We start from the raw sequence: 26864 nt of genomic DNA on the forward strand, positions 1-26864 counted from the left end.
ATTTCAATATGGACTACATACAAACTGAAATGAGTGAACAAACACACTAAATATGCCCATATACATCTGATTCAGAATAAAGTTATAGAACATCTTGTAGTATTTGTGAACGGAAGGAGTATATACTGAGGTTTTGTAGAAGGGGAGTTTGTATATGCAACTGAGTTGCTATGCAGCAACGACACATCATTTAGAGAACTTGTAATGCAGAAAATGCTGCGAGGTTCAGCTGATGCACTATTGGTTCAGTCTTGAAGGCGGCCCACTGATCATCAGCTCATCACGAAATGCAATCGTTGTGGTGTCCGTCACAAGCATCTTGACTGACATGCAGTTGTTCGTTTTCAAAGGCACACAGAACAGATCAGCAGAACCCCCGCTAGCCGTCCCACCACCGTGAGGATGCAGCGCCTCCTCCCCGCCACCCTCCGCCGGCGCCGCCTCTCCACCGACGCCGCCCCGGACCACGGCCTCGCCTCCTCCGCGGAGCTCGCGCACCGCCTGCTCCGCCGCCACGGCGCCGACCCGCAGAGGCTGGCCTCCGCGCTCTCCGCGTCGGGGCTGGACCCGGCCTCCCCGCGCCTCCTCGACGCCGTGCTCCGCCGCTGCGGCGCCGCCTCCTCCCTCGCGCTCGGCTACTTCCACTGGTGCTCCCCGTCGCTGCCCACGGCGCCGCTCCCCTCCTCCCTCGCACTCCTCGCCAAGTGCTTCTCCCGCGCCTCCGCCGCGCCCTGCCCCTCCCTCCTCGCGCCGCTCCCCTCCCACCTCCTCTCCGCCTCCATCCTCTCGCCCGTCCTCCGCCGCCTCCCGCCGCCGCGCGCCCTCCCCTTCGCGCTCTCGCTCCTCGCCTCCCGCCCCGACCACGACCACCCCTCCCTCTTCCTCTCTCTCCTCGAGTCGCTCTCCAAGACCGGCCACGTCGCCGCCGCCGAGCGGCTCGTCGAGGAGCTCCAGCCCCGGCTCCCGCTCGAGCTCCGCCACTACACCGCCTTGCTCTACGGCTGGTGCCGCCTGGGCAAGCTCGACGAGGCCAAGCACGTGCTCGCCCGCATGAAGGCCGCCGGGGTCGCCCCGGACGTCGTCGTCTTCAACACCCTGCTCGCGGGGTTCGTCGCCGACGGCAGGTTCGAGGACGCGTTCGAGCTCACAAGGGAGATGGAGCGGCGGGATTGCCCTCCCAACGCGGTGTCCTACACCACCCTCATGCAGGGGCTTGGGTCCAAGGGGAGGGTTGATGAGGTAATGCGGGTGTTTGTTGAAATGCGGAGGAAGGGATGCACGCCGGATTCTGTCACCTACGGTACTCTGGTCACTGCATTTTGCAAGGCAGGCAGGTTATCTCAGGGTTACGAGTTCTTGGACTCCATGTCGAGGGACGGGCTGCGGGTGGATCCTGCAGTGTACCTTGGGTTCTTTGTGGCGCATGAGAAGAAGGAGCAGCTGGAGGAGTGCTTGGAGTTGATGGAGAGGATGAGGGAGTGCAGGTGCCCCCCAGACCTCAATATCTACAATGTGGTGATTCGGCTGTCCTGTAAGCTCGGAGAGACGAAACAAGCCACGACATTGTGGAACGAGATGGAGAATAGCGGGCTTAGTCCTGGGGTCGACACCTTCGCAATCATGGTGACTGGGCTTGTTGGTCAGGGCTCGCTGGTCGACGCGTGCAGTTATTTCAAGGACATGGTCGGGAGAGGGCTATTTGTTGCACCACAGTACGGAGTGTTGAAGGACCTTCTCAATGCGCTAGTCAGGGATGAGAAACTTGAGCTTGCAAGGGATGTTTGGGGTTGCATTGCCAGCAGAGGCTGTGAACTAAATGTGAGTGCATGGACAATCTGGATCCATGCACTGTATGCGAAGAAACATGTGAAGGAGGCCTGCTCCTATTGCTTGGACATGCTCGAGGCAGGGCTGATGCCGCAGCCAGACACATTTGCAAAGCTAATGAAGGGACTGAAGAAACTGTACAACAGACAGATTGCTGCTGAAATCACTGAGAAGGTGAGGCTGATGGCGGAGGAGAGACATGTAAGCTTTAAAATGTATAAGAGGCGTGGGGTGAAGGATCTCGAAGAGAAGCCTAAGTCAAAGAGAAGGAAAGGGCAAAAGCGGAGTCGGGGGAGGCAGACCGTTCAAGATCAGCCTAGAGAACATGCTGACCTTTCGGATTCTGTCGATGATGAAGAATTCCCGAGTTGAATTAAACTAGGATCATAAATGGGCAATGAACTAGTGCACCTTCACTTGATTACATTGTTTGTGGGAGTGATTGGGTTATGAAGCAACCAATAAGGAAACATTGATCTTGCTGAAAATGGAGCAGGTTTGCAGTATTTCTATTGGCAACTGATATTGATACTTGAGCCAAGTGGCACTCTGGTCCTATCTGAAGTCCATTTGCCAGTGTGTACTTCAGTTTTCAAAACCTTTCAGGGGCTAATAATATTGGGTCCTTTCAGTGCCAGTGCAAAAGAAGATAACACCAATATACAACACTACTATGGCTGGAAGTGAGTCCAGCCTGTCTAAGCTTGGTTATGCCTGAACTAGCTTGTTGCAACTGGAAGATTTATCCAAACAAGCTTGAGCTGAGATTGAAGATGCCGGGGATAAATGCAACAGTTGCCATGCCAACTACACAAGTAACAAAACTCATCACTCCATCAGTTATGAAGTAGAGTTAGTAGTGTAACATCAAATGTTGAACTTTTTTTTTTCACTCTTCATGCTTATCTCTGATATACTAAGAGGAGTTACTTACCGACTTATTGTACGAATATACCTAAACCCACTTTAAAGTCTGATCTTGGTAATTGATACAGAATGGTTATGTTCACTGTGATTGAAGAGTTGATACCTTCCTGTATCCTAACTATTATCTGATCATGTATTAGTTGTGATATGCTTTTAAATTTATTATTGAAATATGTAAACTATGTAAATTCACAATTTTTTTACTCAGCAGTTGCTTATGTGGAAGTAAATATATTTAGTTCTAATTTGTCTATTACATGCTGGTGCTGCTATTAACATTTAATCAAGTTGAACCCCCTCAGTTCTATAACATTTCAATTTGCATGTGCTGTATTGATCTTTAACCAGTTGCACACTAAATCTTTTGAGCTTATCTACTTAAATGCATGCAATGCTCTGCAATATGCAGCAGCTATGCTTATGTGCACTTTTCATCAACTGGTGCTTGTGCTTTATCCTTTATGGTCGCAACTCGCATGCATGGAGAATTGGAGATGGATGGAACCTGGAGTGCAAGAATATTTAGTGTTTTTGCAAAATTATTCTCCATTCTAGTAAGCATATAATAACTTAAAATTGAGAAATATGATGCTTAATAGAAGTATAAACGGGTTGTTTCTTGATATGCTTAAAATTGAACATAGTTGCTAAGGCTGAAGTACTACCGATACATATAGAGATATCTCACCAAAATTAAACACTTGCGTGTTCCAGGTTTTAATTTCTGAATCAATCTTATGCTTCTAAAGCAGAGCTCGGTCCTTGTATCTAAACTAAACTAAATATAAAAACTAATAGTATCCGGAATCATCTCATAATGCCTGGGATTTAATGGCAACATCACGGATTAAATACTACTCCGTAGTCATAGCAATTCGGAGCAAGATAAGTGTACAGTACGCCCCTCAACTATTCCCCTAGTGTAGGTTCCGTCCCTTAACTTTTTTGGAGTGTGACCTTCACTGTCAACTGCCAATACCAGGTAATTTTCGTCACTGCCAGCAGTCAATCACGATCAAAAGTGATTATGTCCTTGGCACTTGCTTTCTCCATTGGCGCCTATCTTCCTACCGGTTGTGGTGAATTTTTCTGGCCTCCTTAAAAAGCTATGAAAACACTTGAACATACTCAGACTCTATAGATTGCCAACATTTTGTGTTGGTTGTATCAAGCTAGAGCTACCCTTTCACCACTACGATTACAGAACTGATGTTCAGAGTCCTGAATGGATTGCAAATTTGAACTATTATTTCCAATATGCAAAAATTACACATACACTTGAAATCTTATTTCTGCAGAATGGAGTGCAAAAAGATAGGGCATTTCAGCTGATTAAGAGTCGCCGTTGGTGGGCACGAAGCCATTGCCGAGGACACTGATATCTCAATATATTATGCTGGGTGATTGAATTGCAATGCCAAATCAAGAAGCGGAAGCAGATTTGAACCAACATTTCATTGCTAAGTGGGAGTTAGAGAAGAACACACGGACACAGGTACCAGAAAGCATTACAAGCATTTAGACATTCTGTTACTAGATTTAACTTGCTTCTTGCCCTGAACATGGGATAGCGAAATTAAACTAACTGCAGAGGAAACATTGCGAAGAATTCCTTATCCTCAAATTGGGAACTCCTCCTCAACTAACTGATCAACATCTACTCGACAGATTTCCTGAGTCACAAGTTCAGAATCCCAGACTTCAATGTTGTAGCTGGAGAGGAGCTGAACGGCGGTGAAAGGAGGGTCAGCATCCCACCGTACGAGGGGATCTGACCAACTTATGGCTTCAGAGACCATCTCTTCTGTCCCATCCTTGAGGTCATACTTGTAGACGTCAAAGAAGTAGACATCATCACCGTGTGGATTCATACCTATTAGGTGGTAGATGCAGTTGGCCTCAACAGATGGGAACTTGTCGGCATCAACAGCCAGGCACCTGTAGCAGTCGACGAAGATGGCGCGACGTCCGATGCTCTTCACGGGCTCGAGCACACCCCTGTCAGAGTCCATCCTGAAAACCTCCATGCGATGCCGCAGCTTGAAGACAACTAACACTTCTCCCAGAGATTGTACTAGGAAGCAGCGGCTGTTGTTTGCATGCCCAATCTCAGGAGCATCATCGGCAACACGCTCAATAACATCACGACAGAACATCTCGGACGGATCAACAGAGAACAGCCTCATCAGGTCAAAGATCTTATCGGCCACAGTAGCCGGCAGCGGGGGCACCGGTCTCTGCTCGCCGTCAGCATACATTCCGCCGGCGACAGCCAGCCGGATCAGCTGGTAAGCGTGTTCATCTTGGTACAAAGCAAAACTTGTACTGCCAGGGTCAGCCATGTATAGCGCATGATCCGAGTCGCAGAGCAAGATGAGGGTGGGGGGTGACCCGATGACAGCAGCAGCATCCACCATGTCGGAGGGCGCCTTCGCCATGAAATGGATCATGTGGCCTGTGAAAGGGTTGAGGACGCGAGCGGCGTTGTAGTCGTCGTAGTCCGCCAGCACGAAGAATCCACCGAGAGCGGTGGCGACGTGCCGGTAGCGGTAGCGGTAGCCGCCCAGCAGAGGGAGCCCCTTGCGGAGGAAGCGGCCGGTGTGGGTGTTCACCAGGAGGCGCGTGTCCTCTCTCCGGAAGACGTCGTCGTCGAGCACGACCCACTGCCGGGGGCGGAAGCGAGGGTCGTCCGGGCCGTCCTTGGGGTCGTCGGTGGCGGAGCGCCAGCTGCCGCAGACGGCGCGGAGGTCCATGTAGCAGTCCACGTCGTTGGCGGCGAGGAAGCAGTCGGCGACGCGGCGGACGAGGTCGCACGGGAGCGAGGACCAGTCCACGGCTGCCATGGCCAAGACTCCAGGATGAACCTGGAGTAGTTCAGGTTGGGAGGATTGAGGTTTTAGAGCTGCTTTGGTTACCTGGAGGATGGCTAGATGAGTGCACGCTTGGTGCATTTATCTATGCGTCGCTTGCGATGGTAGCGTCAGAACTGAAATGCTTTGGGACCTGAACGGGCGCCACTGACTCGAGTTCATGGGGAATGATCACGACGCTTCGTTTTACTCCAGTTTCCAAGGACAGGGGTTGTAGAACCCGACGTGTGCCCTCAGTGTAGAAAAGAAAAGAAAAAGGCTAGCCATACGAGAGCCGCATATTTTACATCATAGACGGAGGTTTTTTACATTTCAGTTCGAAGTTCCAAGTAGTAGAGGGCTTACTGGTATTTATCTCCTGGCAAGTATTGGATGCACTAGTGCAGAGGTTGAATCAGACTGTTCGTTTGCGGTGGAATCAATTCAGCTAATGGATGATTACATGGGGGCCGATAGTGCTATCGTTGCAGAGTGCAAGCAGCTATCCATCGATTTTACAAAGCTATCTTTTAAGCATTGTTTTAGATAGGCGAATCAGGTAGCAGATGAATTAGCAAAACAATGTTTGAGTTCCAAATCTTCTGGTTCTTGGGATGCTGTAGTCCCGGACTTTATTTCTCACCTACTTGTAAATGATATGACTATTATTTGAGGAATAAAGTTCTCATTATCAAAAAAAAAGTAGAGGGCTTACTGGAATTGGTCTATGGATTTCATGACAATTTTACAGGCGGTTAGTCCTTTGACGGAATACACCAGGTCATCATCCGATAGCCAAATACCAAGCTCAGGAGGTGCGCCATTCCCCATTCACAAATATGTTTGGGATCCAAAGGCAAGAAGTACATGACATATACATTCTACAAAGATCGATCTACCACCAGCAGACCATTCTAGCTCTAGCGCAACAGTGCGGCGACACAAGTCATCGTTTTCTCTTCCCACCTGCTGGTGCCTTCGGTGGCTTGGAGGCGATTGCCGAGCTCCACAAAGCTCTCTCAACATCCAAAGGCGTGAAGCTTTCTCCTCCTACGCTCAACTCCTTGAAGAGGAACACAAGTTGTCAGCCAAACAATTTTCAAGTTCTACAAGTAATATTTTGAAATCACGAGGTATAACGTGGAAATTAGCACAAAGGTAACAAATTGGGAACTATATCGATGGACATTGGCAAAGTGTAACAAATCTATGACCTGCAAGTATAACATGCTTCTTATCATCTTAGTAATTACTCCCTTTGTACCAAAATGCAAGACGTTTCTTGGTTTTGCATATGGCATAAAAAAGGTCTTATATTTTGTTACGGTGGGAGTATTAATTAGTCTATTGCCCTATTGTGTCATATGGAGCCTGTAAGTCTTGGACAGATATATATGCAACTAAAAACTTGAGATGTGATCTGGATATGCATCTCATGGAAAAGAAATAATAAGTCCAATATTTATTAATATATTTTGTGTTACTATTTGGGTCGCCGAATTGCAAACTGCTAGAATGTTCAACTCCAAACTGGAACTTCTCATAAAGCAGTATAATACACAAATATACATTTGTATGTTCAACTCCAAACTGCTAGCTAAGATTAACTCATAACAGAGCACATTGTGACAATCAGCTATTTTTAATGTAATTTTAGCTTGTCTAGATGGAGAGAAAGATCAAATATATTCGGCAGCATAGATTAACTGCATTTGCTGAAAGTTTTCAGTCTGGACTGGTGAATTAGAACTTTTAACCTATGGCCGAAATCAATTGATGATCGCCTTACAACACACAACAATAATACATCATACGCTTGCAGCTACCTGATTCAACTCAAGGCCACATTTTGCAGAACAGTTCAACCAACACAATCAAGCAAATCATGCTATCGTTGCAACATTTTAACAGATGTATCAAATGTAGGGCGACATTTATACCTTCGCTTTAGCCTGCAACTTCTCCGCAAACGCAAGGTACTGCTTCAGAGTGTATTCCTTTACATTGCCCAAGGCTGCGACCATAGCCTGAACACATTTCACTAAAGCTTCAACACAAAAGGTGTAACCATATCGCCTAGAAAGGCAGATACATTGAGGAAAAAAGAACATTTGAACAAGCTCACTTCGTCTGACATGAAGGGTGCAACATCGGGTGCATAGGCAGCGAGCACCGCAGATGCAGTGGCAGGGCCAACACCCTTGAGCACGGTGAGCTCGGTGATGGCCTTGCTGAGGTCAGGCAGCGCTGCAAATGCCTTGCGTGACGCTGACTCTACAACTTTGTCATCCAAGCTTTTGACGAAATCCATCAGCCTCGGCCTAGCAACAAGTGCAGAGTGAAGGTTGGATACTGTTGGCCAGCAAGCACGATACTACTCCCTCCGTTCCAAAATATTTGTTTTTCTAGGCATTTCAAATGGACACAACATACGGATGTATGTAAAGTTATTTTAGAGTGTAGATTCACTCATTTTGCCCGGTATGTAATCACTTGTTGAAATCTCTAGAAAGACAAATATTTAGGAACGGAGGGAGTACATACTAGCACACTGCCTAAATGGATCAAAGCAATAAACCAAGCAATTAAGATATTACTAGCTCTGGTTGTTTGTGGGGCTTAGCTGGAACCCAGGAAGAGCCGAATGAACTGTGCTTTCTTATCAGTTGAGCGCATATTTCTTTAAACCTGAACTGTTTACATTACTACGCACACATTTCATTCTGGATGCTAACAGCCTTTCGTGTCAGTACTAACACTAAACCGATATTCAGTATTGTCATCTGAGAGACTTTCAGCAGGAGGCACCACGCCCTAGCAAGGGGAAAACTTGGAATGCAGCTGCGCTAATGCTATGCAACCAACAGGGAAAAAACAAACTAGGAGCAGGAAGAGAGCCTGACCTCCACTTGCCGCGCGAGAGCTTCCACTGCATGAGCTGCACCAGCTCCGGCTTGGCGAGGTAGGGGTCCGGGTCGCGGCGGTGCAGCAGGAGGGGGAGGTCGTGGCGGTAGAAGGAGTCGGCGTCCAGGAGGTCGGGCTTGTCCAGCGCCGCGAGCCGGCGGTCGTACGCGCCCAGCGCCGCACGCCAGGCCTCCCCGTCGCCGCTCGCGAAGTCCACCGTCTCGGCCATCGCGACGGCGAGCGGCGGCGGCTGCAAGGGGAGAGGGGAGTGGAGCTGCCTGCAACTGCACGACGGTCAACGGTCTCTCTCACGAGAGGACTCACACTTGGGTCCATCTTTCTCTTTTGCGAGCAGCAATTTCGGCCGTCGATCTACCTCGGACGGCTTAGATAGCGCCAGTTCGCGAACTTGAGGGCCACGATCCGCGGGTCACATTCGTTGCCGGCGGCCCATGTGGCCCAGTATTTTCGCGGGCCATCCATTTTCCTCATAACTTCCAATGAAAAGGAACCTCCCTTAAACCCTAGCAGCAGCCGTTCGTTCGTTCCCCAGGAAGAAACCCATGGCGAAGAAGCAGAAGCAGCGCGGCTCGCTCCGGGGGGAGGAGCATGTAGCGGCGGCGGCGGCGCACGAGGACGCGCCGGCCGAGAACGCGGAGGAGGAGGCGGCTGCGCAGGAAGCAGGGGTCGCTGGAAGCGAGGTGGTGGAGGGGCGGAGCGCGGACGCTGCGAGTGGCGGCGTGGAGGAGGGGAAGGAGGAGGAGGCGGCGGCGGCCGCAGAGGAGGAGGAGGAGAGGGAGGTGACGTTTGATGAGCTGGGGCTGGACGAGCAGCTCAAGAGGGCCCTGAGGAAGAAGGGCTTGACCAAGACCACCCCGATCCAGCGAGAGGCCATCCCGCTCATCCTGGTGCGCGATTTCTGCCTTCCATCTTTACTAGTACAGTAGCTTTCATTGTCGCTCGTTTTGGTGGCGTTTAGTCAACAACTGGTTAAAAGTTAGTAAGCTCAGGAGCCAGAAATTTAGTAAGCTCTCATTGGAACAAGTTTTAGCCTGATAAATTAGCCAATTACAGTACTATTAGGATAGCCAGCCTGCTTGCTTTCTCTGGTGAATCTTGTGGGTTAGGCGCAGCGGCCTTCTGACACTTGTCAATGCAGACTGGACTGAATTAGAGTTGGGTTTAGTGAAGCTCTACTCATGATTGCGGTAGTCATTTTGTTCAAAATGCAACTGTTTGATTTGCCTGGTACTGAACGGCGGCCTAATGTTGTGATTCCAGGAAGGGAAGGATGTGGTCGCTAAGGCCAAGACCGGTTCTGGAAAGACCTTTGCCTACCTTCTCCCGCTGCTGCAAGAGCTGTTGAAGTTGTGCAAAGAAGGGCGTATCCGGAAATCTGCACCAAATGCCTTAATCCTGGTGCCAACTCGCGAGTTATGCCAGCAGGTACCCGACTTCTGTTTCTTCGCAAGATATTGTGTATGTGTATAGGCAGCTGCTGTAGAGTCGCTTATTGATTTATCTCTAGTTAATATTACGTCCTGATTCATGCACGATATTGTTCTTCTATTTGATGCTGGATGTAGTGAGATTTTTTTGCCAATTCTTTGAATGTTAGACCTGCTAATTAGTACTTCAATGATTCATATTACAACCTACTAGTGTATTGCGCAAATAAACTTCTACTCATGTTAAATATTATGATATGACTAGTCATTGCCAAATATCTCACTGTTGCTTTTTTCTTCTTCTTGCTGTAGGTTTATAATGAGGCATCATCTCTCCTTGAGTTGTGTACATCCAAGTTGAAGATTGTTCAAGTGACCGCGAGCATGTCAGATAAGGATATTGTGAGACATTTTTGTCTTGTTTGAGTTCGACCGTTATTTTCTCCAAGTAGTATCAATTTTGTAGGGTTATATTTATTGGCACAGCTAACTTGCTTGTGCTTCTTGTTACCTGCAGAAACTTGCATTGTCTGGGCCCCCTAATATTCTTGTGACAACCCCAGCTTGTGTTGCAGCATGTATATCAAAGGGCATTGTCCAGGGATCATCTATTAAAGAGTCACTTTCAATGATGATTCTTGATGAGGTGCAATTTGTTTGCCTGTTTCAGTATTTATGTATAGTCTTGGAAAGATTTTATCCCAACAAGGAATGAACAAGTTTCTTATGGGTTTGAAATATCAAATTATGTTCTCTTCCCATATACAAAAGCATAACATAGCTGTCGAAGTTGTGGATCTATATTATTTTGCAAAATGGTATTCAGTGGTGTTGAATTTTCAGCTTCAAGTTAAAAATTGTTTAATTGAGTCGTTTACAGTATTAGTGCCTATGCTGCCTGAATGATACTGTCATGTGCCACTGCAAATATGGGGATTTGATTTATGGTAATGCGGAATTGAGAACATTTTCTATGCCAGTACCCAGTGTTGCTGTTTAAACTATACCATGTTTTAGAGTGGCGTGTTTCAAATATCTACTGTCATGACTTTTAACATGCTTATATTGGCAAATATATGTTACATTAAAGTGTTGTGTATCAAATTTCATACACCTGTCGTGATGTATCAGAATGCCTGGGAAATGTCCTTTTGAAGAAGTTACTAATCTCTTAATGGTTAGCTCCCAGGCTGACCTCCTTCTGTCCTATCGCTGCGAAGATGACTTGAAGGCACTTGTCCCACATATCCCAAGAAGTTGCCAATCCATCCTGATGTCTGCAACTTCAAGGTGAAATTTGGTTCTTCTTGCTTCTTTTTTCTGCAGTTACTCAAAACATCTTAATTCCGCAGTCTGCACTAGTAACAGCTCTAAGCATCTCGCTAGCATTTGAATCAAGTGAATGGAGCTGGCACTTCAGTTTCTGGATATTTAGCTGTTCCCTGAGTTACCTTGCTGATTCTCTTACTGGATGGTTGCTGCTTAACATGGTTTTCGGTGTTCCATTTCTTGATGTGATTTTGCTAGTAGCTTAATATATCTTTCCTTTGCTACTTATAAAGGTTGGAGTTGGTGGTGAGTTCACATGTGGGACCGACATGACAAATAAACAAGTACATTTCTACTCACATGTGGGGCTAGCAACCTTCCAAGGGGTATAAATAAACAAATATACTTTTACTCACATGTCAGATCCAACGCAAATAAACAAACACACTTGTGAGCACAACATTCTTGTAAAACACACAACAAATGTACCTCAAAATCATGCTCTTGGTTTTAGTTTCTATTCTGAACCAATTCTTCCATTCCCATTCTCTTGTGTTTCAAAATTGGAAATGTCGTCTCATTTTAATCTTAAAAAGGACCTACTATGAATGCTTAAGATTCTCTAACAACTGCAGCACGATCTTTCGTTATATTTTTGCTCCTCTTTTTAACCGTCAACCATGCAACAGCCAAGTTGGTGGTCCCCTGTGGGCGACATAGAACATTGCAAACTAAAGTAGTTTCAATATAGTTAACCTTTACTTCTGTTTGGGGTTTGTATGATTTGTCTAATATCAAAATTTATTTGTTGCAGCCCTGATATCGACAAACTAACAAAGCTACTTCTGCACAACCCTTTTGTTTTAACTCTTACCGAGGTTGGTCATGCAAAGGATGACGTGGTCCCTAGAAATGTGCAACAATTTTGGGTAAGTATCTTCTGCTTTCCTTTCACATTACATCCATACGCTTGTTGATCTCATTGTTTGTACAATATCACTTTAGTAGACTCCAGCGGATATTGTATACTCCCTCTGTCCCAAAATAAGTGTCTCAACTTTGTACTAACTTAAGTACAATTTTGTACTAGAGTACAAGTTAGTATGGTTCCCTGTCCATAGCCCTTTTTTGGGACCATTCTTAAATAATGACTTTGTCTATTTACAGTTCTTGTGCTGATTTTCTGTAGCTTTAATGTTTTTGTTTCAATACCATAGATTAAGTTACTCCCAATCTTTTGCCCACAGATTTCATGCAGTGCTAAGGATAAGATGCTTTATATCCTTTCCCTTCTGAAGTTAGAGCTTATTCAAAAGAAAGTTCTAATATTTGTGAACTCAATTGACAATGCATTCAGATTAAGATTGTTCCTGGAAAAGGTAAATTGGTACTGCTATTTGCTTCTAGTAGTGATATGATTTGGATCTGTAACTTGTTATCCGCGCTGCTCTTTTCTTGCATAGTTTCATTTGATAAGAGTTATGGATTATCATCTGGCATTTGGACATAAATGAAACTTGAAAATTTAGATCAATTCTAGTCCAAAAATATTTAATGGGACAGTAATTGAACTGCTACCGTTTGGACATTGAGTATGTGAGCACCAACAGATGAATATGAATCTATCACTAAGGAGAAGTTCTGTCAAATCTGCAGCATGAAGTTCTGTCAAATCTTTTTTATTGCCATTTGAGAGATGTTATGGCATTCTTCTTAACAACTGTTCCTTCCAGGAGCATGCTCCCCACTTCATTCCTTTCGTAATAGAATACTTTGGTCCTTGCTAGTTTCTCTATTCCTGTTTCTATTTTTAGATATATATGGTTGTTTATAAATTAACTAACATTTGAGGAATATGCTGTACTTTTACAGTTTGCGATAAGATCTGCAGTGTTGAATGCTGAGTTGCCACAAAATTCTCGCCTACATATTATTGAGGTAGTGCTTCTCTAGAGCCTGCCTTTTGTGTGTGTGTGTGTGTGTGTGTGTGTAGATAATTGATCTTAAATTGTATTATCTTGTGTTCCCATGTTTTATCTTGTAATGAATGATATTAGTTTTCTTCCCTCCAATTGTTTACCAGTTAAGCTAATTAACTTTCTTGGGTTTCAGTAGATTGCTAATCAACATTTTTTACGAGGAGGCAGGCTTCATTTTATCCATACGTGTCAGAGGATTTCTAACAGTGTCGAAAATTATAAAGGGTGCTTACTGCCTTGTAAATAGGAAAAGGACAGAACCAGTGCATAGAAGCTCCCACACAAGGTGGGGTCTGGGGAGGGATTATAGGAACCTAGTCTTGCCCCTGCAAAGTGCAATGCAGAGAGGCTGGTTCGAACCCAGGACCTCTTGGCACAAGTGTGAGGACTTCACCACTGCGCCAGGCCTGCCCTCGCTTACTGCCTTGTAAATGTTTTATATAAAAAAATATATATATACCCTTTGAATTTGGTATTGTGTCTACTTAGCATCTGCAACTAGAAAACTAGATATGCACCCCTTAAAACTCTAGTGTTGGTGTTTGTCCATGATGAGGGTGATGTAACCTGATTATACCTTTAGGTGCTGGCACATGGCGTGCAATTAGATCATTGCTGTTTATATCTGTTTCTATGTATTGCTAAGCCTTTATGCTGTCCGAAGTAAAATGATACAGAAGGCTGTCAGTAAAACTTTGATACGTGACTCGTGTGATTTCCCTGATAAGCTTAGATTGCTAGCTTTCAGTTAGAAGGTGGTTCTGAAATATGGGAACTCATTTAAGTAACTTTTTCTTTCTTTTAGGCTTTCAATGCTAGGCTATTCGATTACCTGATAGCAACAGATGACAATAAAACAAAGGAGGCGAAGCAAACCAACAAGGAAAGCAAAAAAGATTCAAAGGGGTCACGCAAACATTTGCAACAAACTTTAGATGCTGAATTCGGAGTCGTCAGAGGAATTGACTTCAAAAACGTTTTCACAGTAAGTATATCTTGGTCTACTCAAGCATATTGCCGAATTCAACCATGATGATTAGCGCTACCTAATTGGTTTTTATATGCTGTAAATACAAGTAAGACTAGTTGAACATATATGTAAATAACTGGTGGGCAGACTATCTGCTTTGTTTTAAGTGCACCAATATTTACTTTGGACCTGGTGGCAGCATCAGTGTAAACTTTGAATTCACCCAGCAACTAGTGCTCATTTTTTTTCTTTGGGGGAACTAGTGCCCAGTTTGATGTAACGAGGGACAACCAACAAATGTTCTCTCTTTAAAATAAAAGAAATAAGGATTTATTCAGCTTTTTGTGGTCAGCTTCACCAATGATTCTCTTTGCGAAGCTATATTTCACCTTTCTCTGGCTTATCTGCTAAACAAAAATAGAATATGTTTTAAGAAATCAATTTCCCAATATGCATTCGATTACGTGAGGAAGTTGAGTATAGTTGACATCTTCTGTATGTTCTTACAAGTTCGCGGTAAAGTCGTTCCTGTTATATAGTTCAATCTTGTAATTTCTGTAATAGGTTGCAGGACTGATCTTTTGCTCTAACCCTTCTTTAGGTAGTTAATTTTGACATGCCCCCGTATCCTGCTGGGTATATTCACAGAATAGGACGAACAGGGAGGGCAAATAAAACCGGTGCATCTATATCACTTGTAAGTTCCGTTTTTACATGGTTCAGTTCAGTCACATATATTATTGTCAGAAATTGCTAACATGCTTAGTAGACCCTGTGTGTTTGGTTATTTATTTCCTCTTCTTTTCATACTCTATTTGCAGGTTTCACCAGAGGAGGATTATGTTTTCGAAGAGATTGAACACATGTTGCAAGATGTTGAAAAAAAGGATACCAACTGCATTTTACCTTTCCCATTACTCACAAAAAATGCTGTCGAGTCCCTACGATATAGGGCTCAGGTACGGAGTGTATTTATCTTGAATGATCTGTACTTGATTTCTCCCAAATATATTCTTAATTGCTATACCTTGTAGTGCTAGAGTAATGTAAGTAGTGGTGCTAATAGTATGTGACTAGGGTAAGTTAGTCTCTCACAAGGTTTGCCAAAACAACCAATTAACCAGCTGATTGACCGGAACAGTGTAAATTCCCTTTTTATCCTTGGCAGGCTCATTAGCTCATAGCCATAAATGTACCTCTTTAGTAATACGTTCTTGCTGTGAAGATGTAGTATTATCATTACTTGTATTATGAACATTGAAATTTGGAAAGCTCGAAGCTGAGAATCGCAAACCAACGATCTGAGGGTTTGCTAAACGCTCGTTATGCATGGTTGCATGGACCTTTGGTCTCTACTCGATTTATTTATTAACTGTGATGAAAGGCTGAAAGTTAATTTGGTAATCACCCATCCTCCTATTCAGCTGCTGGCCGCCATGGATTTGTTGCAATTTATTTCCCTTATATTGCAACTAGTTGGATTTAGATACAAATCTCTCTTGCCCTATAAAGATACTGGGCTTGTAGGGTACTGATATCCCATTAAATATGAAAGATAACCCAGGTACCTCTAGTTTACCTGTCTTGGCCATATCCTGGTAAGGAAGTCTGTTTGTTTAGTAATGCAATGCCTTCTGTGGCTCTTACCTGTTAGATATGTTTTGTTAGCCAAGCTGTTTGGCAACAACAGTGTGGCTATTATTAAAACCATTTTGGTTTTATCTGTTCTGAACTGCTCTTGGTGCTAATTTTACATGTGTCCCATTCTGTTAACTTCTTTTAGCCACTCGCTTTCAACAGATAATGTTACTGAAATGTGTTCTATGTGCAATAACACTGATTTTGGTAGCTAATGTCAATTGATATTCCTTTTGCAGGATGTTGCTAGGAGTGTGACAAGCCGTGATATACAGGAAGCGCGTCGTCAAGACGTAAAGAATGAAATCCTCAATTCTGAGAAGTAAGAAAGTCCTTGTCCGTCAAGGAAATAGCCAAGTATTAGCAAAATGCACATTACATGATAATGAAATCACATAGGGAAAGGGAAATGCAGAAGTGCAGTCTTCCTTCCAGATTTTCTGAAAACGACATCCTAATATATTATTAGTTGCTCCATATCATTATCACTAGAGTCGACATGGATATATTTTATATTTTACTTTTTAGTATTGTAGTTCTTGACATATTTTGTTATAAACTAGTCAAACCTAGACAAGGTTTGACTTTTTGGAAAAACTAATACACCTTATATTTAGGAATGGAGGGAGTATCATGCACCAGCTATGTTCATGATACTATAAGGCATCAATATATAGTATTCACAATTCTTAATATTTCATGAAGAGAAACACCTTCATCCCCGTAGTCATTCTGCCTGTATTCCCTTCTAAACAGCAATGCCTTTGCTTCCTTGTAGGTTGAAAGCTCATTTTGAAGAGAATCCAACAGACCTCGGTTAGATATATCAATCTTCCCCAATCTTGTTCAGAAGAGCTGTGTTGGTATTTAAATCTTACAAGTGAATGATATGCTTAATCTTTCTACTCTTTTCAGATTTGCTCAAACATGATAAGTTGCTTACCAACAAATCAATTCCTGCTCACCTTCGGGATGTCCCTGAATACCTAATTGACCCCACAACGAAAGAAGCCAGCAATGCAGTCAAACTTTCGAGGGCTGCTATGGGTCTTGATAATCCCCGAAGGAAGAAAAGAATGGGATTCAGGAGTGGGTCAGGCAAAAGTAGCGATCCCCTCAGAACGTTCTCTGCCGAGGTACATTTATCCGTTCAATGGCCAAAACATTTTAGATTGAAAGACCACTGCAACTTGCAATGTCCTTGATACATTACGGTTCCGATCATACATGCATTCCTTACTGCTGAACTAGTCTCATTTTCAGTTGCTACATTTGTTGATTGATAACGAGATATCTCAACTGCATAGTTTACCAGATCCTATCTTTAATATTGATATGCTCCTGCACTATGCTTTGATGTATTCTGATTTTTCTTGGTTACTTGCAGGGCAAATCACGAAAACGAAGGGGAAAGGAAAGAGAAGGAGATGATAGAAGAAAGAGGAGGAAGAAGGCAGAAATCTAATGCTGCAAACAGTTCACTATCAATTTTGCTCGGTTTTATAGACTCATTGCCTTGTAACTTTGTAGCATCTCTAGAACGAAGACAAAGCTTAATGTGCAACATTGTACGTCAAATATTTTTTGGGAGTTTATGTTCTTTTGTCTAGGTATATTTTCTTTGGATGTTGCTAGTATCACACACTTCCTCTTCAATCCTCGTACGTATGAACCATTACCTGGAGTATTTCAAGAACAAAACCGAACAAGGAGTTATAATCAATCATTCTCTCCATCAATTCAGCTCACAGCTAAGCCACACTAGTTTCGCAACCAGTTCTGAACAGGTAGGAGATCACTTTCCAGTGGGAGATCAGTCAGTAGCATATAGGTGTATGGTGATTTTCTGATGGACGCTTCATGCGCAGGCACCACAAGTTCAAAAGGTACTCACAAGGTCACAAGGATTTCACCCTTAATATTTTTTTTAATCTTCAACATATTGTAGACACATTGAAAACCACATCAATCTCTTGCTCTTGCTCAAGAGATTATACAAATGCTCTTGACTGATGGCACTTTTTGTTCCTCAAACTTTCACTTACGGCATAATGAGTTTAAAGTGGAGGAACCATAAAATGTACAGAAAAGTCTGCTCTTGAATATCTCGTTGATAATGCATGATTTCATGGAACTCTGAAACTCTTGACAAAAGTCACTTCACTACTTACGGCAATACTACTAATAAGCCAGTCTACTTAGTACGCTTAGGGCATCCACAATTGATCCCAAAAGCTTGTACTTAATGAATAACACAGGGTTCCTGCTTTCGACAAGCTAACGCAATAGAAATTTACGGTGGAATCAGCAGTTCTTGAGCCCAGCTGTACACGAGATCCTTCGATGCCATACCATAAACCATACGCTACGGGGTCGGGCAGCAAGGGGAGGAAACCGGTAACTAATGGTTAGGCATCCAGCTATACAAAACTTGATTCTGCAAGCGCTTTACGGTTCACAGAACAACTCCAGAGTCATACCAGCAACTCACTGTTCAATCTTCATGGGACCTGCAGAGTACAAGAGGAACATTTCTGTAAGTTTGATATACAATCACTATGATTAGGAAGCATGGCATTTTGAAAAGAGGGCATTGCATATACCAGCATTGTTGGTGCTGCTGTCCGCAGCCACAGCGGGGTTGAAGTTCATATGAGGAATGTTCTGAAGAGTCTCCCACATCTCAGGCATCTGGATTCGGGGTTCAGGTAAGTCCATTGCTATGGCTTCAGATGCTATATGTGATTGGCATGTATCAAAAATGGACTGAATTTACCTGGTTCATCATGGAGATGTCGTGAATTGTTCCGTGCAGAGCACCCGCTGGATTGGAAGCATTGCACATCATGTCTGGATGCATCATTCCTTGGTTGAAATGAGCAATGAGGGCGCTTGATCCTGGGTCAGCTCCATAGAAACCAAGGCGCCTGTCCTGAGAAAGCATCACCTACAAACAAGAATTGCGTTGAGCGGGCGGGTCTAGAAATCTTTGAAAATATTTAGGATGGTTGTACGGTGAATTTACTTGTTTGGATAGAATCTGCTCAATATCAAAGCCAAGCTCAGGGTTCACAGTTGCAAGTTTCATTGACAAGAACTGCAAGTTTGAAGTGGCATTAGAGCACATGATGATATTCCAACAAACGGCATAAATACTCGGAAATAACCCAATAACATCTGGACTAATAGACAAGCAGCAGCATGATATTCCAGGATGTACCTCAACTTGTCGTTGTAATGACTGCACGTAATTGATTATCTCATCAAGCATGACGGCCTTGCCAGTAATCTGTGAGAAGGAACATTGGTAAGGCGCGGAGTACAAGTTGGTCGCAGAGAAGTTCTTGCTCCACAAAGAAAAAAGTTACCTTATTACACCCTGGAACAAGATCCTGAAGAAGCTTCATTCTCTCACTTATCTTTTTCCTCCTCAGCTGCAAAGAGTTTCATCCAACTTCAAGCATGAGAACAGGAAGAACATAAAGTAAACTGAAATGGGATCTTGATGGTGCTAATCAGAAGCTTACTCTTTCCGCAAGGCTGTGGCTGTTAGTGGCTTGGCCTCGCTTTGCCCGGAAATGAACATAATTTTCTCTAGTGCCATCACCATCCGAAGAATCTTCCTTGCTTTGCGTTTTGGGCGAGATCTTCCTGTTGTCCCTCTCCGCCGAATTCCTTTCTGGCTGAGACGAAACCTCTGTTTGTTGATCACCCACATTCTAAACCCACAAATACAATACAGTTAGTCACCACATCTAGATTAGAACAAGAAGATGAGAGCATAACGAAAGCTCATTTGCACCTTGCTACTGGCTGATGGGTTTAGCAACGCAATGCAGTCATCTGTTCCCTTCCTTTTCTTCATGCCACCACTATGCTCATCACTCATCTGGATGTTTTGGGAGAATGTACCTGCAAGAATTATCGACGTTTCCATCAACTACAGAATTGTCACCTTCAAAAGTATTGCGACAACTGCATGATAAGAACTAGTACTAACCAGCAGAAGATCTGTACATACCTGGTCTTTCTTCTAACTCCATGCCGTAAGCTTGAAACCCATACGCCGCGCTGTCGTACCCCATCTTTTGATGCATTGCTACAGAGCCCCAATTCCCCTCCAAGAATTCTTTGCCACTGTTTGCAGCAGGACCTTGATCAGATTGCTGGCCTGAATACATGTCCAACAGTCTAAAGACAACAAGAGCTCCTCCTTAGTTCCCTGTTGAGGATAGAAGACAAGGGGGAGAAGGCACATTAGCACTACCACTAGAGTGTCCCAACAGAGCACAGAAAGACAAATGCAGCTTGAACAGAGAGTGAAATTTCATAAAGTCTGCAAAACCCTTTTGCATCAAATGAACAACTCAACTGGTAATCCTCAACACAGAGGTGAAAAGCAACCGGTCCCTTGAAGAACCACCGGCACTATCCCTATCAATCAACGGACAAAAGAAAGCCGGAAGAAGGGATCCACCGTCCATGCAAAGGCCTGCTGCAGAACAACCTTGGGGAACAAACCAAATCTGCTGCACGCAGCCCAGGTTCCAGAAAGTGGGGCTTTAAACCCAGAGCAGAGCACAAAGGGAGAGGAGGAGGAGACACAGAGGATATAACCCCATCATTAGCAAAACAACATTCACTAACTTGGGCCCTTTGGAGCAAAGTCATGAGGATGTGGGTGTCTGCTCCTCCTAAAAGACTCGAAAACACCAAAGCTAATTGGAAACAGCAAAAGCCTAACCAATCTTCAAGAACTAGGCATGGAGAACATTACCAAGCATATGAAGCTTTAAAAGAACAGATACTAGTTTGGAAAGATAAAAAGAAGATGTTTCATGATGAAGAACTTCCCACACAAGTTAGGAACTGACCAACAGTACTTTTTGGCTGGGTGTGGCTTGGCACTAGCATCCAGGAAGATCAAAATAGCAGCACCTTGCATCTAATTAAAACTACCTACTTCGATGAACAAAAAGTAAAAAATCACAGCATTCCCAGGAGGAGGACACCACAAGACGAACCCACCTTCTCAGAGGATTTGATCGTCCCACAAAGTTTTCATCATCTAGGAAAGCGCAAGTAGGAAGGAGTCCCAACTCCCAAGTCGAAAAACCGAACGGAAGAGGCGAGGCTATTTGAATGCAATAGATAGATAGATGGATAGCTGGAGTAGGATCTGCGGGGAAATAACTAGGGCAGCGTTGAAGCCCTCCGAGACGGGGAGGAAGGAAAGCAACAAGCTTTGACCGCTCCGCCATGCCATGTATGGGGCGGCGTAAAGATCTTGAAAGGAACACATACTAAGATGTCCGGGCCGGTAAAAAAACTGGCTGGAAATTACCTGGACCCGGCGCCACCACACCAGCCCTCCTGGAGGCCATCAATCAATCCCCCCTGCCTGCGAACGGGAGAGCGGGAGGGAAATGCTGCTGGAACGATTCAAGAACGCGAGAGCGGCCTCATGATCTCTCTCTTCTTGAAAAAATTCGCGGTTTCTTCTCCTTGGCGCCGCGCCGGAGCTATGGATGGATCGCAATTTGACCGCGGGGTAAGAGGGGTGAAAGATTTGAAGGGCAGGGGAGGAAGAAGAGGGGGCTGCGCTGCTTGATAATAATAGGCGGTGTTTGTTACCCCCGCCTGCCTGCCGCCGAGGTGAAATGATTCCTTCTCGCTCTGCTCTGTTCTCTCTCTGGCAAAGGGCTGCTGGGTTGTTAACCACTTCAACTGCCCCCCTCCCCCTTCCCTCCTCCCTCCTTCCAACGTTTCTGAAACCTTGGCGTATGCAAACAGCTAATGAAAAGTAACCGCAGAGAGACTGGGGGTCGTACCAGGAGTACTAGTAGTTTACTGCTGGCCTCTGCTGCTTTGGTGTGCAGGAAGATTAGCTAGCTAGCTGCAGCTGTAGCGAGGGAAGGAGAAAATAAAGCTGGGAGGGGAGTAAAAAAATGGGACGCTGTTCTTCTAATCTCACCTGCCCGGCCTTGGGCGCCCCTCAATGCCATGTGGGCCCCAGCTCCTAACTACTACTGTGGGGGTAAGTTTTGAGAGGAGGAAAGAACAAGGGGTGCACCTACTGGCTACTGTACAGTTATTCCTCATTGATGGTTTATGTGACGCTGCTGAGCCAGCTGCGCTGCACTGCAGGTTTGAAATGGAACAAGGTTCCTCTTTGACCAAACAGCAACTCAGCAAGGGTAAAATGCCTATTAGAAAATATTTTTACATATGCAGCAGTGATATTTTCTGTTTAGACATGAGTTGGTTTTGTTCTTACACACTTGGTGATTAATATGTTTTTAAAAATGGCTCGGGGAGTAATTTGTTGGGTGAAGCAAGCAGCATTTGTACTTGGTAGAGTAGTAAATTATGAATGCTTTGGTTACAAGTGTGGGGGAGGGAGGGGAGGGGAAGGTACTTCTCTTGCACACCAAGCTTTGAATGAGGGCAGGGAGATCTCTTTCCAACTGACACGCAGTACTGCCACCTATTTGCACACTTGGCCTTTTTTCTCCCCTGCCAGCCCACCCACAGCCACCCCACCACCACTGTACTCCTACTACTCTCTCTCTCTCTCTCTCTCTCTCTCTACAAAGAAAAATAAGAAGTGTGGAATATGTAAGCAAAAACACAAGGAATCTTGTAATCTTTTCACCTTCTTGTCCTCTCTACAGTCTGAAATGCATGCAGTACTACCAGCTGGGTTTGTGGGGATATGGTCAAAGCCAGCACTGTGAGCCATCATCCTGCCACCGCTTGCTTAGGTGTCATATCCCATATCTTTCTTTTTCCTTTCTTCATTCATAGAACCAGCAGAAAACAAACAAAAAATTACTGACTTGTTCTTGGAGTATATTATCCTAACCTAGACGCCTACCAAATTTGCACGTCCCAATAAGAGAATCCGGCTGGGGCTTGTATCACATGTCGGTGTGGTTGGTTGGTTGGTTACATGCTGTTAATGATAATGGTTCGGCCCCAGTTGTTGCCTGTTTTAATATAGGAACATTAGCTGTTCCTGTTCCTCGGCTGCTCTTGCACACAGAGAGAGAGAGAGAGAGAGATGTGTGTGTAGTGTTCGTTGGATTTTGAGTGGGAGTGTGTCCTTGACATGACCCCAGGAAGTGATCATTCAACTGAAATAGTGTGTCTAATCCAACCTTTTCTTATGATGAAGATCTGGGAGCAGGAGGAGTAGTCATAGTCTACTTCACGCGCACCAAGTGTGCTACTGTGCTAGGTCTAGTGACATCACGCTCGTGTACTAGGTGGACCCGACGCCGTCTGTTCTTAAACCATTTTATGTCCATGGTGGACAATGCTACTACTTGATAGTACCACACATTTTGTCATCTACAATAGTATCACACTTGTCTAAGAGCAAATCCAACGCGCAGACTCAAACGGACGACGTTTTTATCCGTTTGGGTCAGCCTTCCGCTCGTCGTCCGCCCTGTTTTTCTTTTGAGTCAACAGTGCGCCCAACGGCCGCGGCCCATTTCACGTCCGCGCACAAATTTGAAAAAGGCCCGTGGCCATAGATCATGTCAGCGGACATGCCGTCGCCATGCTAGCTTTAAGAAACACCACAAAGTTCATGTTGGTGTACTTGCCAGCGGCCGGCACACATGCCAGCACAAAAAAGAGGTGGGAGTTGAGTTCGACCACGCCATCACGGCCGTGGCCATGCCAGCACACTTGCCGGCATACAAAAAAGGATGACGCTCGCCGCCATAGATCACTCGTCGTCGAACTTGAGCATGTCGGCCTGCATCTTCTCGAACCACTGGCTCTTCCTTTGCGACACGATGTTGAGATCCACCTTCACGATCTCCTCCCCCCGTCATCATGCTAGCGAGAGCCACCTCTTTTGTCTTGGACTTTGCATTGGCGGCCTCGATCTCTAGCATCTTGGCTTGCTTCTCTGCCTCCATGTCAAGCATCCTCGTTTGCTTCTCCGTCTCCATCTCAAGCATCCTCGTTTGCTTCTACGTCTCCATCTCAAGCCTTCTCCTTTGGATCTCCATGAATGCATTCATTTGCTTTTCCTTGTCTTGCCGGCGCTTCTCCTCCTTTGAGTCCTTCTTGGTCTTCATGCCATCCACGGTTGCGATCAAGGCGATCGACGCCGCATCCCGCTTGTCCTCCTTCTTGGAGTTGGATCTTCCCCTGCGGTCGTGCCTTCTCTCCCTCCTCAACCTCCTTCTCGGCTTTCTTCCCCCCACGCACCATGAGGGCGGCAAATTGCGGCTTGAACTTCTCCTCGTCTTTGATGACCCTCCAACAATGGGAGAGGTTGAAGGACTTGCCTTCGTGTTGCACCTTGAATGCCTTCAAAGATTGGAATGCCTGCAAATGAATTGCATGCAAGCATATTGCCAAATGGATATGGAAATGGGCATGCAAGCATAAACGGAATGACACAAAGAGGGGCGCTTGCTTGCATACCATGTCTTGCCGATGCCACTCATGGGGGCGTGCCTTGATGCTCACAAGAGTGGCAAAAAACTTGTTGCACTCTTGTTGGATTAGCTTCCATCGCTTCGAAGTGGACACCCACCCGCGTGCGCTTTGCATTTGGTACTGCGGAAACTTCTTGCGTTGATGGAACTCGCGATGGACACAAGTCCAAAAGGTTGATGCCTTTTGTTCTGCGCCTGTCTTGGGGTCTTGCCCAATGTCCCTTCAACACTCACAAAGGAGCTTGTCCTCGACCGCCGTGTATGCCTTCGTCCGCCAGCTCTTGCGCTTCGGTTTCACCCCGACGGTTTGGTTGGCGAGCTCGTCCTCGAACAAAGGCTCCTCGTCGATGTCCAACTCATCCTCTTCCTTGAGGTCGTAGTCCTACGGAAACTCGTGGTCGAGCGGGAAGCCGTCCAGGTCCAGGCCGACCTGATCTTGCATGAAGGCGGCTTGCATGCCAGCTTGTTCGAAGGTCGATGGCGTGAACGGCCCTCGGCCGTCCTGGCTTTGTGTCTCATCGGGATCGTAGCCAGCCGCGGTGGCACCTCTAGCGGCCGCCGTACCACCCTCGAAGATGATGTTCTGCATGAAATAATCGTCGCCAGCCGCCGGCATTCTGTCGAACAGGTTGTGAGCGCAGGGGAGCATGTCGGCTGGCATCTCCCGCGGGCGTTTCCTCGCCCCACCGGATGACGAGCCACCGGCTACCGGTGTGGCGTTGAGGTTGATGGGCGCAGGCGCGGACGTGGAAGGCGCCACCATGCTCACCTCTAGTGAGCATTTCCCGGAGAGGCGGGAGGCTTGCGGGTAGACGTGGAAGCCGGTAATCGGGTGAGTTGTCGATGCGCAGGGCGACTCTGGCAGCACCATCCGAGGAAACGCAGACGAGCCGCTGCTGGCCGCGGCTACGGCGGTGTTGATGAGCCCGTGCTGGCCAGGGTTTAACCCTAGGTACAACAGCGCCTCCCTCGTTGTCGTCGCGACGCGAGCGTTGGTGTCCTCCTGCTGCGCGGCGGCGACGATGGCGGCCGCGGCCACTACTTCATCCCTTTGCGTCCACCGCGTGCCTCCGACCCTTTCTCTTCAACGACTCCCTGCCCGCTGCTCGGGCGTCAACTTCTTCTTCGGCTTGGGCGCGGTGGCGGTCTTGCGGGGGGCGCGAGGCTTGCCTTTGCTAGAGGGGCGGCCGTGATGCCGGACGAGGCAAGGGAGGCGAGCCAGCAACGACATCGAGGTCGTCGTCCATGGCGAGCAGCGGGAGCGCGTGTAGGCGGGAGGGTTTTTGGGGAAAGTGGTGGAGGCTGCCACCGACTGGTGAGCCAGGGGGAGTAGTTGGCGTGCGTCCGTCTCGTGTCCGCACCGACGCAAATGAGGCTAAAAAATGGGTCGAGAATTGGTCGGCAGGTGGACGAAAAACGGACGCTCGTCCGTTTGGGTCGGCGTGTTTGGCCGACTTTTCTGTCCGCCGCGGCCGAGACGGATGTACGCGGACGAAATTGGTCGCCGCGTTGGAGTTGCTCTAAGAGCATGTACAATGGTGGCATATGGACACAGATGCCCCATGAAAAAAACTAGTTTGAGGCATCTATGTTTATTTTTTCTCCCCAATGCAAGCTACCACTAGTGGGGCTCATTAAGACTAGTACACATGCATCTCTACTTTTCACTCCAACCTTTTCAGCTTTTGACACCGGACCATACTTTTTCTCTCCAAGCACCCACCTCCTGCAGAGGATCTTAATTCCCTATCTGAACCTACTTTACCTGATTTCCGATCCTACATGGCATGTGAGGCATCACCCTGAGGCTATACATTGTACATGCCCTAATTTAGCCTCGATAATCCATGGATATTAGGCAAATTTGGTTGGACAACATGGTCGCCCATCTTAGAGCATCTACAGCTGGGCGCCTCAAAGGATCTCTCATATGCCCACGGATGTGCCCGATTAATGACTAAACAGGAGAGAGCAGAAAAATTGTCACCCAACTGGACCCTCATATCATCCCTATACGTTCGGGTTGTTCGCGAACCCTCATATCCATCTCAAGTATGGGAAGGATATGAGGGCTCGTGGATGCACCCAGGCGCGCCCGATCAGTCCGCCATGTTGGATGCAGCCCACCCCAAACCACATTTTCTCTTTCTTTATTCATTCTTTCTCTCTCTCTCTCTCTATCTATCTATCTCTCTCTCTTCATCTCTACCAATCACATGCACGTGATCGGACATATCAGGAAGAAAATGAGGAGTGTGATTGTGCGGACGGACAAATAGGGGCCCAAAACGGACACGCCCGATCACTGACTGGGCGCGTCCGCGGGTGTTTGACGGCTCGAATTAGAGGTACGTGGCTGAAGATGCTCTTGTGTCCCTGTATGTAGCCGTCTTTCTCATTTCTCACCCCTCCCCCATCCATACAAATTTATGCAACATTGATCACGTACAACCGAAAATCAAATATATAATTGTATTTTTGTAACACCACGTGGTTCCCTACAGCCGCCGCCTTCCCAAAGCTACGGTTTCTCTGCCTCCCGTCGGTGTCGCGCTGGTACGCCTCGCCTCTGGTGGCCTTAGGGCCATGGG

General features: G+C 46.0%; 4 protein-coding genes across 7 annotated transcripts; 2 read left to right on the top strand and 2 right to left on the bottom strand.

The window, feature by feature from the left end:
- Positions 1–149: 149 nt before the first annotated feature.
- Positions 150–4561, top strand: LOC123090949 (pentatricopeptide repeat-containing protein At3g49730). 2 transcript variants are annotated; one of them, XR_006442670.1, is made up of 3 exons: positions 150–2642; positions 4053–4249; positions 4423–4561. XR_006442670.1 is itself a non-coding variant. In XM_044512318.1 (1 exon), exon 1 carries the CDS (start codon positions 403–405, stop codon positions 2197–2199), a length of 1797 nt encoding a protein of 598 aa, XP_044368253.1. In that variant the 5' UTR covers positions 150–402; the 3' UTR covers positions 2200–2936. The 2 variants fall into 2 exon arrangements, 1 of the variants encoding a protein (XP_044368253.1); XM_044512318.1 differs by lacking the exons at positions 4053–4249; positions 4423–4561 and having other exon boundaries at positions 150–2936.
- Positions 4562–6314: 1753 nt separating this feature from the next.
- Positions 6315–8827, bottom strand: LOC123090953 (uncharacterized). The gene is made up of 4 exons (XM_044512323.1): positions 8507–8827; positions 7729–7924; positions 7544–7630; positions 6315–6666 (listed from the first exon to the last, which is right to left on the bottom strand). Exons 1-4 carry the CDS (start codon positions 8734–8736, stop codon positions 6550–6552), a joined length of 630 nt encoding a protein of 209 aa, XP_044368258.1. The 5' UTR covers positions 8737–8827; the 3' UTR covers positions 6315–6549.
- A 194-nt stretch (positions 8828–9021) lies between these two features.
- Positions 9022–17566, top strand: LOC123090948 (DEAD-box ATP-dependent RNA helicase 16). The gene is made up of 15 exons (XM_044512317.1): positions 9022–9415; positions 9789–9953; positions 10268–10357; positions 10473–10601; positions 11145–11245; positions 12039–12153; positions 12472–12603; positions 13097–13162; positions 14009–14188; positions 14775–14870; positions 14995–15132; positions 16051–16133; positions 16590–16627; positions 16727–16947; positions 17199–17566. The coding sequence occupies exons 1-15, from the start codon at positions 9071–9073 to the stop codon at positions 17274–17276; spliced, it is 1977 nt and encodes a 658-aa protein (XP_044368252.1). The 5' UTR covers positions 9022–9070; the 3' UTR covers positions 17277–17566.
- Positions 17567–17892: 326 nt separating this feature from the next.
- LOC123090950 (transcription factor bHLH49) lies at positions 17893–21554 on the bottom strand. 3 transcript variants are annotated; one of them, XM_044512319.1, is made up of 10 exons: positions 21156–21554; positions 19833–20033; positions 19614–19723; positions 19339–19530; positions 19180–19245; positions 19032–19100; positions 18837–18908; positions 18588–18758; positions 18415–18502; positions 17893–18321 (listed from the first exon to the last, which is right to left on the bottom strand). In XM_044512319.1, the coding sequence occupies exons 2-10, from the start codon at positions 19990–19992 to the stop codon at positions 18299–18301; spliced, it is 951 nt and encodes a 316-aa protein (XP_044368254.1). In that variant the 5' UTR covers positions 19993–20033; positions 21156–21554; the 3' UTR covers positions 17893–18298. The 3 variants fall into 3 exon arrangements, with proteins under 3 accessions (XP_044368254.1, XP_044368255.1, XP_044368256.1); XM_044512320.1 differs by lacking the exon at positions 21156–21554 and adding an exon at positions 20840–21111; XM_044512321.1 differs by lacking the exon at positions 21156–21554 and adding an exon at positions 20184–20340.
- Positions 21555–26864: the final 5310 nt, after the last annotated feature.

The sequence above is a fragment of the Triticum aestivum genome, chromosome 4B, assembly GCF_018294505.1.
Source record: "Triticum aestivum cultivar Chinese Spring chromosome 4B, IWGSC CS RefSeq v2.1, whole genome shotgun sequence".
Classification (NCBI taxonomy): Eukaryota; Viridiplantae; Streptophyta; class Magnoliopsida; order Poales; family Poaceae; genus Triticum; species Triticum aestivum.